Raw genomic sequence first — 16,197 nt, 5'->3', positions numbered from 1 at the left:
CGGTACAGCACCGCCAAGTGCAAGGTTTCGGCAGGCGCATCCCAGCCCCTTGGGGCATTCCTGCCGAACTTTGCTTTTCCTCTGCTCCCAGCCCCGGGAAGGCAGCCTGCCAGCCTGCTTAGCATGCACTTATCATTGCTGGGAGCAACTGCTGCTGCTAAGGAGCCGAGCTCGGCGGCCACGAGCATCTCAGTCCAGTGTCCCCCCCCATCCTGGCTCGTCATATGATTTCTCCTAAGGGATAACTGCTGAGCGGGACCGTGTCTCCAAGCTGATCCTTTGCTGATAAGCCGGCTGCCAAGCCTTTACTGCCGAGACAAAAGAGTTTTTCTCGTCCCAGCAGGTTTTTCTGCTGTGAATGACAGAGAAAGGGGGAAAAGTGAGCTGCCTGGCACTGTTCGTGGGCAAGAGGCTTTGGGGGCTGCTTCTCCCCCGCTGTGCTGGCAGACCATGGAGCTTTTCAGGCTGAGCCTGGGCTGTATTTGTCTTCTTCCTTGGCTTGAGGGTAAGTTTCTCCTCCTTCGGGGTAGCTGTAAAGTAGGAAGAGAACTGCCTCCCAAGTTTTAACCTGCTTTTCTGCTGAACTGTTTCTTGGGCTGCAAAGCTCTGAACCCACCAGCTGTAAAACAAGTGCCTCCAGGCACATTTCAGGGCAGCATCTAAAATGGGCTTAAACACAGGGCTACAGAAGAGTGAGGGACAGGCTGGCAAGGTGCAGGGATGGTTGGGCCAGGGACACCACCGCGTCATGCCAGTCACTTTTATAAAGTGCTTTTAAAGTGCTAAGAATGGTGGATGAATGAACCTGCTCTGGGAGGGAGGCAGGCACTAAGTGACTTCCTAAGGACTTCCCTGCCCCATCTGCCCCTTCCCAGGAGAAGTGAGTGGGCTCAGAACATGCTGGCAGCATGGGAGAGGGTGGTGGGAAGGGCAGCAGGACCTCGATGTAATTGTCCTCCTCTTGTGGTGGGGGTCTAGGAGGAGAATGTGCTGGGAAGCTGCAGTGTCTGCACTGCTCATCTCCGTGGAACAGACCCAGTAGTGGCTCGTGTTAACATTCAGCTGCTTTCTGAGGTTGCTCAAACCCTGTATCGTACACAGGAGTATTTTGCACCCAAGCAGCCTTGGTTCTGACATGCATGGGTAGATGAGAAAAGTAGAAGTCCTACGGAGTGTTATCTTGCAAAGCCAGAGCAGTGCTGCCCAGGAAGAGCTACCTGGGAGAGGTGCTGTCTGTGGTCTCACCCATCCCATTGTGGGCACTGGGCAGATCTATTTCCCTTGAAAAGAAAAACTCCCCGAGCTAATAAGCACTTCCCTTTTTATTATTCCTGAGATGTCAGGTTGAAAGGGACTCATTGAAATAAATCCCTGAAGTGCTTCAAGGCTCATTCAGACTCTGAATCTGAGAGGAGAACAGCCTGCAGTTTTGCAGATTACCTGCTCAGAGCTGTTCAAAATCCCTTGACTAGAGGACTACAACTATTTGTGCTGCAAAGCTGGGATGTTTATGCCTTAAAGACAACCCTCAGACTGGCAGCTCTGACAAGCTACTTTCCGTTCCCTGCTCCACAATCTCTATGTGCGTGTTCCCTGGGATGCTTTGAGCAGGCAGTCCTTATTTTCCTCTGCAGCCGGGTCAAAGGACAGATTTGTACTCCTACAGGTTTGACTTCTGCTATTTTTTGCACACCAAAACTTTCCAATTAGAGTAAATCCAGTGAACTGAGTCTTTCATTTTGTAAAGCCCCAGGCTGAGAGTATGTCACTGTGCTATTAAGGGGTGACAATACACGTGCATCTTTTAAAAGTTAGAGGAGATCTGGTTAAGACCTGGAAATAACACCATGGTGGGATGTTAGAAAAGCAGAGCAGCCTTTAGGGTCTTGCTCTTTCTCTCCCTCTAATGCAGATCTTGTCCAGTGTTAGAAGAAAGTGATCTTTTTCTGTTGCCACACGACAGGAGCCTCATGGCTGTGTTTTATTTGTAAAGTATGGAGGATCACAGGACATTTCTTTTCCTTTCCAGTGTAATGCTTTCTGTGAAACACGTGCTCAAACCGCTGCATTTCAGCCAGACCACTAATAAAACCACAACTGCTTTGCCAGAAAGGAATTTATCTTCCCAACACCTGGCAGTGCCCAAAGAAGCTCAAAGAGCAGAGCACAAACATGTTCTTGCTTGGGGCTGATCTCCCCCTGCAGCAGCCTCTCCCCATTCCCTCCTGCCTGGGGCTGCTGAGTTTTAAGGCTGCTGGCAGGACAGAGGTGCTTGCTGTCAACTGACCTTTGAGGGTTTGGTTTCCTGCTGGAAACTGAAAATCCTGGAATTGCCTAAGCTGGTTCTGACAGCTGTTTCTTTGGACAGTACCTGCAAGCAGGGAGGGAGCTAAAGTGTTTTCTTACAAAGTCAAACCTAATGGTGACTCTGTGACGTGGGGGTGGATGGGCGAAGGGAAGTTGGGGACCAGAAGAATTTGTGCCTATACAGACAGAAAGAAAACTGCTGAAATAAGACTGCATTCAACACCTACTCTGAATCCTCATGCACTAAGTGTGAGGCTGGTGGTGGCTCTGCTTGGCATTTTGGCCTGATCCCATATCTTAGGAGTCACTCTCCTCTCCCTCAAGCCCATGGCAGCACTGGCTGATCCCTGATCCCTCATGCCCCAACCTCAAAAGACAGCCCTAAGCAATTGAAGAGGCAGAAAAGCCAAGCTTATAGGAGACCTCTCCTCCCCCTTTAATTTTCTAGTCTCCAACTATTTTCACCTTGGGGGATTTCCTGACTGTAGTGTGTTTAACTCTTCAGTAGCTATCAGATCTCCTCTGCTGGCTTGTGCAGACTTTCCCTGGCAGCAAGGGTGCACAACTCCTGGGTACAGAACTACCTCCTGCACACTGTGAGCCGTCCCTTGGCACCCCCCATCCCATTTGGGATCAGTCCTTGACCAGACAGCCCCTGTCCATCCTTTCCAGATCTCTCTGGATTTTATAGACACTCACCATATCCTCCCAGGGACTGGTTTTCCCCACTTGCACCAGCTTTGTGGTAACTTCTCCAACCTCCCCAGCTTCCCATCATTTATAGATTTTTTTTTTCCATGCCCCAAACCTTCTTTCTTTTCCTACAGCTGCTGTGCTCACCCAGCTCCAGTTCTGCCTGTTCTGCTGGGCAGAAGCCTATTTGCTCTCCAGCAGGGACTCACCAGGCTCCATCCAGCATCATCCTCTCCATAGAGAGATTGGCCACATGCACTGAACTGCCACAGACATTTGTGTCTCTCAACTTTACATCCAAGCAAGTACAGTTGGAGGCTGAGGGAGGACTGGGGCAAAATAAAGCAAATGGTTCCAGTCAACAGCAGTTCTGCAAAAAGATTACTTAATCTCACTTCCTGCCATGCTGGTATTGGTTATAAAAACAGAAAACAGAGTGCCAAATTCACCACCCCCTTGTGCACATCTGGTTTTCCTGTCTTTGACCAAACACATACTATCATACTTCTCTTAGGACAGCAAGTGCCTTCCAGCTGCTTTTAATTTCTTCATCCCACAGCTCTGGGCTGTAGTCCTGCATGGGCAGCAGACAGGGGCTTGCTCCTTTGCATGGACGATGTTTCCATATGAAGGATTTGCTGATGGGCTGCGTTCAGCACTGCTCCTACTCACTTACTCAGGGCCCTGTTTGTCTACACCTGACAGCAGCTCAAACTGATTTCCTCAGTTTGATTCAATGTAATATTCTTACAAGTGATTAAAGAGAGCAATGCCAACACCTGCACCAGGAATCCTGCTGCCTTAACTGGGAGTTTCCCTTTTCTGCTACTGCATCATCTCATTTGTATCTTTGCCTGAAGGGAGTAGTACCAGTAGTACCATAATTAGTAGCAGTGTATGGAGTGGTGTTGTCCCCATCACCACAGTGTCTGTGCAGCTAAAGATGGCTTTCCCCATATTTTCTGGTTAAATTTTACTTTTTTTGGGCTGGAGCCATTTCTGGTAGGAACTGGAGTCCTTTTCAGAGCTAGGGCAAAGACCAGCATTGCTGTCAGGGCAGCTTGAGAGGATGAGAGTCTTCCAAAGCCTCTTCCCATCTCATGCTCTTTGAACTGCTGCAATAGTCCAAGAAGGTGAGGGGGGCCTAAAGCCTGGGAGAGCTGATATTCAGGGGAGTTATGCAAGGAGACAAACATATGGGATGCATATGAGAACTGTGTGGGTCAGTCTGCATTGGTGTATGCTCTGTGGAAAAGACAAGATCTGCTGCAGTGGAGAAGAGTGGAGGTAGATTAACCTGAGCAGAAAACTCTCTGGGTTATCTCACCAGTAAGTCAGGCCATGGTCCTGCTGGATCTGAGGTTTCTCAGCCATGGTGCAGGTACCCCCTAGGGCTGTCCTCATTTTGGGTGGAAGCAGCAGACAGCTTGGAGACATTTCTCCCAGCCACTGTTGCCACTGCCTGGGTCGCTCGGGATGAGCTGCTGTCACACGGTGGTACCCAAAAACAGACACGCATGGGAGCTCTTCTGGGCTGTGAGATGTCCCCAGAAAGCAGTCCCTATGAGAGGTGCCATGGCTGCAGCAGACGGATACCTGTCTTTGAGGACAGGCAGAGGCAGGAAAAGGTAAATTTCTGACTGTGACTCAGCACACATCTCTCTACAGAAAACACTCACTTGGCAAAGAGAATTTGAGCTAATTAAAAGATTTTTCCAAGTGTTAAGAACCCCACTAGGGAGGACAAAGGAGGCCAAAGCCAATGCTGAGAATCCTGGGTGACCTGGAGTGTTTTGGGAACCTGTGCTTGCTCAGCTCTGACTTGGTTCCCTCCACAGAGCCTTTAGAGAGGACAACCCACCCCAAACAATTTGCAAATGTCTTCTATCAAACCATCACAGAAACGGCAGAAAAGCCTAGAAACAGCAGAAACTTTCCCAGCCACACTGGGATTACTGGTAACCAAGGCTTTACTGGTGGCATTACCTTAATTAGGAACGTTGCATGGCTTTTGCTCCTAATCCTACATGGAACAGCATGTCCCAAGGCTGGCCATGCTGCAGAGAAGCAGGGGGCTATATTTGCCTGCTTTTTCTATCTTGTAACCAGACAGAGAGGCAGTATCATAGGACAAACGAGCTGGCATCAAGAGCCTTGCTAGAAATTGTTTATTTTGTACCTAAAAATATGAAGAGGCCTAAGTGTTCAAGTATGAGCAGCTCAAAGCAGGCATCTACTTGGGCTCTGTGGGTAAGGCTGGTATTTTCCAGAAACACTGAGTCCCATCCTCAGGGAGTACATTGGATGCTCTGGTTGCTCCAGGTTAACATCCCTAAAATGTTAGGGCTGATGGCCTTATTTGCTGGACCACTGGACAGTGAGGACTTGGCAATGTCAGGAAAAAGAATGTCATTTTGCCTCCTGAGTAAAGATTCTTAGTGCCTGATGTGTATCTCAAAGTAAACATACTCCAGCTTTAACTGTGTGGGGCATGTTCTTTAGAGTGGAACATAAAACACCAGGGGCTGTACACAAGAGAGCAAAACACGCATCTGCTGGCTGGGTTAAACAGCAACAGTCTTTAAAATGTAATAAAAACACACAAAACTTTCAAATGGACAGTCATTGCCAAGCAGGGAAAAGAAAAAAAGCAGCAGAGATTCTGGCACATTTAACAATAAAACCTGTAATAAAACATAGGAGAAAGAGACTTAGATGAGGAACCTAGAGAGGGCACATAAAAACTGCCAACAGAAATTTTCAAACATATCTGAAATAGGAATTTGGTGGGGGTAAGGAGGTTAATAAACAGCTGACATAAATATTAGAAGGGCAACCGAAAATAGGGCAGTGTAGAAAGGCTGAATGGATTATTGGCTCCAGTGCTCACTTCAGACATGGTCAGGCAGTCACCCTCTGCAGTTTGAAGAGTGTTATCAAACAAATTTGGCAACAGAGGAAGTTTTAGGAGGAAAAAAAAATCATAAATAATTCTGTGGCAAATGACCAGCCCACATGGCATTCACACTGAGTTACAGGAAACGAAAGATGACATTTTTTTATACTTCTAAGGAGTGTGTAAACTCTTATTTAAAGCAACCTCAGCACCAAAGGGCTGCATTACAGCAATAATGTCCCTTTCAAGAGGGATCCTTGCACAGCCTGGGGAGGCACAGGTCAAAAGGCTTGATTTTGGCACCAGGAAAGTCAGTGAAAGCAAAGCACAGTATTTACAGACAGACAGAAAAATATGAGAAAAGTCAACACAGCTTCTGTAATGGGGACATCTGACATCCATGAGGGCATCAATGAGCTCATAAATGGGGTGAGCTGACCAAGACTTTGTGCTTGTGTTTGCAAAAGGCTTTTTGATAAGATTCTTCCACCAAGGCCCTTAAGAAACTCCATTCTCATTGAGTAAGAGAGAGGCTTAGCCCACAGGTTGGAACAAAGAGCTGGAATAAGTTGACAATGGTGACAGCAGAGTGAAGACATCAGCGGGTGCTGACAAAAATCAAAAGAGGTGAATAATGAAGTAATTAAGTTTGCTGATGCCAAAAAAATATTGAGAATTGAGAATTATTGAGAATAATAAAAACTGAGGTTGACTGTGTGGAACTGCAGAAGAAGCTCATAATATCAATGGAGCAACAAAATGCTGGGATTTTTTACCTTCTGAGTTGAAAAATACAATGTAGTGTACATGAGGAAAACCATTTTAAGCATAAACCCTGGGCTCAGCAGATGTTTAATCTGTCCCAGAACAGTTGTCATATTCCCCTGTTACTTTTTTTAGACAGCTCTCAAATCATTATTTTGGAAATGGGTTTCTCACAGTTAAACTGAAGCAAAGATGTGAGAATTCTGGATTTCAGATCCTAGGGAAAAAAGGCAGGGGTGGGGTGGTGGTGGGATTGTGTTCATCCATTTCAGTTTTCCGCGGATTATGGGAGATTATATAAGAGATATTTCTCCTGCCTTTTGAAACGGGCAGAAACTCAAGTACAAAGTGTATTAAATACCTTACCTCCACCTAGTCCTCACAAAGGGTTAAAGAGAACAGGACTTATAAGCTGTCCACAGATAGCCTAGAAATTTAATTTCCATTTAGGCACATTTGCTTGGCAGGAATTGTCTGGATTAGTGGCTACCACAGGTCCATGAAACTCAATATACCAGTGCAGACACATCCATCCTCATCTCAGAGCTGGTGCAGTAGTACTGTGGTTTCTAGCTGCCTCTCTCCAGGCATTCAGGAGGAGCAGAAAGGCCTGATCTGTTTCTGATTTAACAGCCCCCAGGCACAATTTATCTAACAGAACCCCAGAATTTCCTGAGAGAAAAACATGAGAGCTCTTTTAAGCTATTGTTTATACCCTTGGTATTGTGTACTGGCTTCTGTTTATACTGTCACTTATTTTTTCAGGTACTGAGCCAAATACTTGCTACAGAGAAAAGTATTGTTCTTTGCTCTGGGAGGGGAAACTCTGCAGAAGTAGTTTAGATAAAATCAGTGCTCTGTTTAACATCACTTTTCAGTGTCCTCTTACTCTTTATGCTCTGCACTGTTTGCTGATGGGGCTTTTATAACTCTGCTCCTGGGGAAAACAGGGAAAAAAAAGTCACTGCTGAAAGCTGGGAGTTACCATGTGTTAATTGTAATGAAGAGATTTCCAGAATGTTCAGAAACTTGCAACTTATTTCTATTCCTCTGTCTTAGGCGTAAAATACACAGCAGAAGGTACATCCACATCAGTGACAGATGGTTTGGCATTTAACATTTTGCTCAGGATGTTCACAGGCCACACCTGACGATTTTATCCTGAAAACAGGGCCAACTGTCCAGATAACACGACAGTATCAATCCTAAGTCATCTGAGATGTTTGGACCTGTTGCTCTTAAAAGCAACAAGCAATTACAGAAATTGCTTCAAACTGTATGTTTGTTGTGGGATGGCTGTAATGTCTCTCTCTTACAAAGGGGGTTGTTAAAAGTGGTACCTTCATGCCTTGGGTGTACAGACCAAAGTCAAGTGTGCCAAAAAGAAGATAATTTCAAAACTTACATGAGCGGCGTCAGCCAAGTACTTACACATTTCTGATGGGATATGGTTTTATCCCAACACTGCTTTAACATCACCAGAAGCCATTTAATGGAAAGTGTAGTGCAAGGTGGCCTAGCTGGCCCCAAACGAATAGCACTGGGGGAATTTCAATTGCTTTTTTATAAGAAAGATTTGACCCAGATAGAGGTGAAAAAACCCCAAACCATCTAATCATTTCGGAGGGAGGGAAGGATGGGTACTTAATTAAAGCAGTTGAAATACTGAATTAAATATATATACGCAGGTATTTCACAGAATCATAGAATTGTTCAGGTTGGAAGGATGATAAGCTTTTTCCCCATTAGTTACATGGGCTGATATTTTTCTCTGGCGTTGCTCAGGGCTATTTACACACTCTGTATTTTAAAGAAATGCCATTCCGGGGAATTAGGAAGCCAGGGGAACTGTTTATCTGGGCATGTCCACACAGGAAAGGACTGGTGGGTAATGTTCTCCCCTTCCCCAGGGCATTTACAATGTCTGATGCTCAGAAGAGGCGTTTGCCTCAGACATGCACAGATACTAAACCGTGCTCTGATTGTACCGCAGTAGCAGAGGGACAAGGCTTCCTCATACGGAACACCCGCCTGGAAAAGTGCATTCGTGTCTCCCTCCACAACACCAACAGCATCAGCCTGACCAGCTGCAAGGCACATTCCCAGCAGCAGCAGTGGAGCTGGGACCCCAACAGCAGGACCATTGTCAGCCTCCAAACGAAGCAGTGCTTGTCGGCCCACAAGGCGCGGGAGAACGCTGTGGTCAAGCTGGAGCCCTGCGGAGACTGGGAACGCCAGGCATGGTCCTGCAGCAAGAAGGGGCACTTGACTCTGCAGAGTCTGGGCTTCCACCTCAGCACCCAGGAGGGAGGCCACAAGGTCTTTGTCTCAAAGGAGAAGGACAAACTCAGCAGGTGGAAGACTTTAGCAGATGAAACCATCTGTGCTGCTGCCCGGACAGCAGCTCGGAGGCCCAGCAAGCCAACACAACAAGATGTAGACACACGTGTGTGGATCTATGAAAGTAAGATGAGGTAGATTTAGCATCAGATAACATCTAACTTACATGTCACCCAAGCCACCTAACACTGGGCTTGCATCCATCATTCTAACTCATGTTCACTTCGGCCCCATCTGGAGAGATACCATATGGCTCCAGCTCAGCCCCACTTGATACCACTGGCTCCCCCAGTAGCTGCTGTTCAGTGTTTTCCAGAAAGCACACACTACCTTACAGGATCAGGTCTCTAAACCCCAGCTGCATTTCTGATGACAGGCAAATATTTCAGAACACACATAATATTTCAGGTGCCCGTAGCCAGTAATAGTTGAAATTGCTTGAGCCTCCCAAGCCCAGAACAACAAAGGTAGTCCCACAAAGTCAGGCGCTTTAGTCTTTCAAAGGGCTTTTGGTACTTTGGGAGGTCATTTTCGGTAACAAGACAACTGGAGGCAGCTGAAAATCTCTTTTAAACTTGTATGAATTATTGAGAAGTAGCTATATTTGAAATCAGAAATTGTTATTTGAAATCAGAATTGTTGCATAAGCTACAGCTATCTCCCTTGAACAATGCACGTTTCACTAATGAAACCATAGTTCTAACCTTCATTCCGTGTTGTCATGAGCCTCAGAAGTGAACCTTGCTCCCGGTGCCTGAAGTAACCACAGAGAGATTAGTGAACACAGCAAGTCGAGGGAGGCAGTGTGCTGCTCTGCCTTTGCAGTAAGAAATCCTAGAAGACATCATCAAAAATTATAAAAAAATCTGGTTTATATTATCAGTTTCATGCCCTTAATCTTTGCTAAGAGAATCTAGTCTCTCCCTTCATGAGCGTTCACTAGCCTCTGCCTTGACAGGACACAAAAAGGGCAGAAACCCTGCTCCTGTCATAGTTTTAGGTGTTGGACACAAGGCTAAAAGACAACAGGCATAGTCACTGTGCCACAATGACTGTCATCATTTGTCACATGCTCAGTGAAGCCCACTGCTGACCACTGATAATTCATGGTCCAGTCTGTTTCTCTCTTCCATTTAATCCCTTCTGTAAAGAATGGTGGTTTCAGGAGTTTTCTTGTAGATTTCTGTACAGAAGTGAGACCTGAAAATCACACTCAATTCCTCCCCTCATCCTCTCCTTTCTTCCACTCCAGGTACCAGAAAAAAGCTGGTATTTGTAGTGGCTTTTCTGTGTTTGTTTGTCCCCTCTGTAGGTTATGAGGTTCTCAATCTTCCTGAGGGGAAATTATTTCCCTTACAGGAGGCTATTCCTTACTTTAAGGTTGATGGTCCAAAGAGATTTTGAGCTTTGTAGAAATGAGTAAAGAGAAAATGTGATGAATCTGGTTGGCATAAGCAGATGGATTATGAGTATAACCTTTTGACACAAAGAGGTTATATCTAATTTTAAATAAAAACATTAGATACATTAGCTGTTTGGGCTGCCATGTGAAGATACAGTGACCTTCTTCCCAAGATTTTTAATTAGCCAACTAGAAGGTTAACATGTAATTATCACTGTAGTCACAAGTAGTGTTTTGTTTAGCATGAAGTTAAATATGGACCATACAAATCAGATACCATAATAGGCTAGTTAAATATAGGCTAGGAAATGCGTGGAACATTTAAGATATGGGAAAAAGGCATGTGAAAAGAGCATTTTCATTCCCCAAGGCACTGTTCCTGGCAGCCCAGGGCTGCCTCTGAGCCAGGATCCTCAAATAAGGCTGTGAGGGTAAACACTGAGCAGGCTTTGAATCAGGTTGTGCCAGTTAGTGTGTCTCATGCAAACTAATAATTATCCTATTAATCCCATGGTTCAGTCTACTGGAGGGAACCTCTGACCACTCACTAACAACATCAAAGTCCTATGTGTTTGTTTAGGCATTTCGTATCCAAGTTTCAGTTGATCATCGACAGAGAAGTTCTACCTCGGGGAGTTATTCACTCAATAAATTACAATTGTGTAACCATAGATGCCACAGGAGGGGATGGGGGTCAGATAGGCAGCAGGGAGCCCTGAAGACATGGGTTTTTTGATCTCACCACAGGAGAGGGGTGAATTGCTGCCCCAGGAATTCCCACAACCTCCCCTCTAGCAGCAGTTCCTTTCCCACTTGCCCTACTTCTGCAGTAGGACTGGAAGGCAAAGGAAGTTGTTGAGCCCTGCAAGAGGTATGGACTACTTAGCACCCTTTTGATCCCATTTTTTCATCTGCAGAATTGGTAGTAGCTGTGATTCTTCCTCTTGCCTCTTCCTCTCATGCTTTAATAGCTGGTGTTGCACTCATACTTTTTAGACCAATGACCGCATTTACCACCAGAAAACAAGCTCTGCTTTGGTTGTTGATTCAGTCTCGAGATGTTCATTTCACTTTTAAGATCTGTGAGAACTGAAGGTCCCTGATGCACAGGAGGAGGTGATTCCTACTGCACCACATCTGTTTGCCTTGCAGGGCAGAGGACCAAAACAGCAGGAATGGGTTCCCTTTCCTTCCTGGGCATTGAGCATATTCAGGTTCCTGTACAAAAAGTAAATGATAATCACACAGATCTTTGCTTTATTTTCTTCCAAGCTAAAACCATTGATTCATCAAAGATCGATGCCGTGGACAGAGAGTCTCCTGTGATCTTGACTGACCCACCTCTGGCTAACAAATGGAACAGCACAGTGTCTCCAGTGAGGACCAGACAGGCACAGCTCCCAGCAAATGAGGGTGAGCACTCTTCTGAACGCATATGTGAGAACAGCAGGAAGGAAAGTGTGGGCAGCACTTAGAGGTTACTCAACTATTTTCAGTGCACTGAGGACTTCTGAAGAAGTTCCATGTGTACCACGGACTGCTTTCATAAACACGCTGAGGTGTTTCCCCTTGGCAAGCAGTTCAGTGATATGGCCATAGCCTTAACCTGCAGGTGCAGCCATTAGATGTTTTAGGAGCAACAAATATCAATGGATGGGGAACACCAAGGAACAATAAAGTTTCCTTTTCCCTTCTCGGTCCACACCAAGGGTATTTGTGGTTACAGTGCAGCCCCATGAGGAATTTGGTGTTTTCTCTGGTCCAACTGGAAGCTTCTAATCTGAGTCTCTCTGCTTCTTCCCCTAGATGTATCCCAGAATCACTCTAAGAAGCATGGAAATCGAGGGAAAAACACTGGGGCCAGGCTTGCAGGTAGGTCCAGGGATCAGCCAGAGGAGGAAGGGACCAGGTAAACGAAGGTTCATCAGTGCTCCTGTCCTTCCCATCACAACAGAGCTACATTCCCCTGGGTACTGCTGAGGATGCTCAGTAGGAAGTAGGGCACCAAATTACCTGTCAGAAATACTCTTTTTAAAGATTAAACAAATCTCCACAGGCCTGGAGTAAAAAAGTGAGTAAAAACATGCAAATGCTTTCTTTCAGCTCATCAGAAGAATTAGATACCTACCTACGAGCACTGCTGCCTTCCCCCAGCACTTCCTATTTTGTATCAGAAAGCTGCAGAGAGGAGAAGCACGAATAGTTGTTGTCTTCACAGCAAAAAAGAAATCCTTTTGTGGACATTTTCAATAGAGGGGTGCTGTGTAAAGCAGCTGTAAGAGGTTGATCTTGTAGACAAAACACTTTTCCTGGTATCTGCCAGTCTTTAGAGACATTACAGGGGCTTTTTGGTGTCAATTGTGGGTATTGCATAAGAGCAGGGATAGGTACAGCAAACACTTGATGCTTTCTATGATACCCTTTCAGGCACCAACTGGAAGACAGCCATGCTGGTCCTCAGCCCCTTGGCATTCATACTGGGATTAATAATACTGACACTCAATGTTCACTACAACAAGTAAGTGACATTCAGGTTCGTTCAGCCTGCCATGAACAGTACTTTAAAACAAAACTTGAGCATTTCAAAACAAAAAGTGTTGCTTGTGGTACTGCCCTTCTCCATCTCACACCTGAAGTCTCTGGCTCTCAGCAGATGGGTCTGCTCACCAGTGATGTCACCCTTGGTGATACCTCCTCTCTGCCACCCCATTTATCCGTTCCACTCACTAAACCATCCAAATGCAGCCACTGGTGTTGGCTGCTCCTCTCCTGCACAGCTCACACCACCCTGGAGGATGTGGCATTACCAGTGAAGCCACCGAGTGACAGGTGGGTGCAGTTACGTACCCTCTTCTCTCTCCTCCTAGGAAGAAGAAAATCCTCTCTGCCCTGAAGAACTCTCCAGCCAACAGCAGCAGAGTTGACCTACGGGAGCCAACTCCCTTACGAAGGGGTCCCCAGCCATACCTCCCACCATCCCGCTCCCCTTCCCTGAGGCACGGAGAGATCCTCATCGAGTGGAAAGACGGGACAGTCACTCCTCTTTTTGACAATGTCAGTTATCAAATGGACTAGCTTCAAAGTAACAGAGCTGTTGTTCCACCCGTGTCACTCTTCCAACCAGGAAGAATGCCACCACGGCCTTTCTGCCCTTGCTGTTTCGACAGTAAGCACTGTTTGGGGTTTGTTTTTTTTTTTGAACACTTGAGTACAATCTCCTTGCACAGCACAGGGTTGAAGCAAGCAGAGTAGACTGATTGGTTTGTAGAGACACATGCTGCTTAGCAGTTCCAGAGCTGCTTTAACCCATAACAAAGCCCAGGTTTACCTAAAGGAAGCTGGGACTTTCACCAGCTGCAACTGCTCATTGAACCGAAATTCTAAATTACTGAGCACATGAGAAAGTAAATCTTTGAAGATAAGGTATAAGGGAAAAAAAAGAAATCCTGATGATCCATAAATTCTTTTTAAGATAAAACTAGCTGCCAACAGGCACAGGAGCCTGTCGGTTATGTTGTCAGTGAGAGAATATAGTTAATAAGCACTACTTTCAGGACTCAAAAAATTACAGTCTCCTCCAGATATCTGCCAAAATACTCACCCCCACTAAGTTGTCAATTAAGTAACAGCAAGCAATTTTTCTAACTTAAAAGGCAGCACTCCATTGTCCTCTCTGCATGTCTGCAAGAGCCCTGCTGAGAGAGCATGTGTCTCTCCAAATACTTCCCTATTTAGGATGTACAAAACCTTATTAAAACACACATCCTCTTTTATTAAATAGACTGGCAGGTGACGTCGGTCATGCTTGTTGGGGATATTGTACATAGAGCCACGTTATACCAGCTTCAGTCTCTGATCTCCTATAATCACATGAAATAGTCAATGAACAGATATATTGCTCCCATCAGAGCAGTAATATAGTTTGAGGTTTTTTTCTATACAGGAGTTAAGACACTGTTTTCAGCCTTTACACTTCTTGTTTGAGCGTAATTACCTGCAACTGTCACACTCAGTCCTGGCATTAAACTTGCAATGTCTTAGTGCTTTCCTAATATTCACGAATTTATGCTTTTCTTCTCTCTGATTTTGAGATGATGTAATCATGGCTACAAGTCAGGAGTTACTTGGACAAAGAAATACTAACACCAGGAAATTACAGGTATGAGCTGTGTCAGTGTATTTGTTCAGCAGAACAAGGAAAACCATATCCTCATGTCTCTTACTAGAACAACTCTTTTCACTTTACCTAAATTAGGTTGTTCTGCTATTTCAGTGTAGCTTGGACTTTATTCTAGAGTTTGACTTCATTTAACCTATGGCAGAAATAAGGTTCCTCTAGGGAATTTAAAGTCTCTTCCTTTTTTAAATTTTTCTTTTTAAATATAGATCCACAGCTTGGTAAAAGGTTTACTGCCATGAGATACTATTACAAGCAAAAACTTAACTGTTCTCAAGAAAGAAAATAAAAGCCCTATTGGGTTCAGAGCATGAAAATTGTTGAGGTCAGAAATAAATGTCTTCCCCAGGCATATTATTCCTTAATTATTTACTGGAGGGTTTCCCAGACGCTCCTTGGAAAAATAATTTACTACTAGACATGGGCAGAGGAAGAACTCTTTCTTCACCAGTGAGCAGGGAACACAAAAAAGAATCAGAGTTAAATTCTGACTTTCCAATGTTTCCACTTTAAAACAAATTCAAAGACTTTGGGGTCAAGGTTCCAAATGTGCAAGCATTATTTTACTTAGAAAACTTGTGGGAATGCATTCTGTACATAAATATCTCAAAATGCACAAGAAGTGCCTCACCAATTATCACAGTTACATCCCTTAAACCTTCTTCTACCAGAGCTAAGATTTGAAATTTTGTCCAAGGAGCACATCACCTCACAGTGCACAGCACTGGTCACCCTCCAAAATCTGGACACACTTTGGGAACACTGAGTAAGCAGTGCCTTTAAAAGAGAAATAATGGCTTGGAGTTCAGCTCCTTGCTTTCCAAAGCAACAAGTACATATGTTCATTACTGCTGAATGGGCAGAACCGATGACTTGTTAATGACTCTCTGTAACTCGTACTTAATATGCTAATCTTCCTCATAAACACGAAGGCAGCAACACCATTGTTTACACAGCACTGATTAAATGGTAGCTCAAACAGTAATGAAAAAACAAGACTGAAGCAGCACAGGCTTTTAACTCTTCTCTCACCCTGTCTGTAGCTTTTTGTTGTTTCTCACTAGTTTACTCACATTAGATGCTAGAGACCAAATGTTGCCGGGTATGGACAGAGGAACTGAAGGTGTGAGTCTTCATCAGGAGAGGTCTTAGAAAGAACGTTGGCCAAACATACATCAGGAAAGACCCCAAAACAGCCGATTCTGCCATGGGGCTGGACCTTGTGACAGTGGGATTCACCTTCCATCCTCTGGTTCTGAAGTCAGCTGAGAAACACTCAGACCAATCGCACAGCCTGTGTGCTTCCACTTCTGTGACTACCTGAGTGAAATGCTTCTGAACAGTGTTCATAATCAAAATAAAACTTGACTGTAAAGTGGAGGACATTGAAGTTCTTTATGTGTGTATATATGTATCTGTATAAAAGCCTCTGTAGCAAATGTGGATAGTGCCTTCCCAAATCTTCGTTCGCGAAGCCTAGCCATGATAAAAGCCTCCTTAGAGTGCATCCTTTTTTTGTGTCTGTGCATGTATATATACATACATATATATAAAGATGCACTATAAGAAGGATTTTATAAATTTCTCCACAGGGAGATAACAGAGTAATGAGCACAG

General features: G+C 44.9%; 1 protein-coding gene across 2 annotated transcripts; it reads left to right on the top strand.

The window, feature by feature from the left end:
* The first annotated feature begins 208 nt into the window (after window positions 1-208).
* On the top strand, window positions 209-15,960 carry LOC116780377. Of its 2 annotated transcripts, none has more exons than XM_032675311.1 (6): window positions 209-505; window positions 8,658-9,125; window positions 11,676-11,816; window positions 12,210-12,275; window positions 12,831-12,921; window positions 13,271-15,960. In XM_032675311.1, exons 1-6 carry the CDS (start codon window positions 451-453, stop codon window positions 13,476-13,478), a joined length of 1,029 nt encoding a protein of 342 aa, XP_032531202.1. In that variant the 5' UTR covers window positions 209-450; the 3' UTR covers window positions 13,479-15,960. The 2 variants fall into 2 exon arrangements, with proteins under 2 accessions (XP_032531202.1, XP_032531201.1); XM_032675310.1 differs by having other exon boundaries at window positions 8,655-9,125.
* The last annotated feature ends 237 nt before the right edge of the window (window positions 15,961-16,197 follow it).

The sequence above is a fragment of the Chiroxiphia lanceolata genome, chromosome Z (genome assembly GCF_009829145.1).
Source record: "Chiroxiphia lanceolata isolate bChiLan1 chromosome Z, bChiLan1.pri, whole genome shotgun sequence".
Lineage (NCBI taxonomy): Eukaryota > Metazoa > Chordata > Aves > Passeriformes > Pipridae > Chiroxiphia > Chiroxiphia lanceolata.
This window is presented reverse-complemented; position numbering and strand designations above follow the sequence as displayed.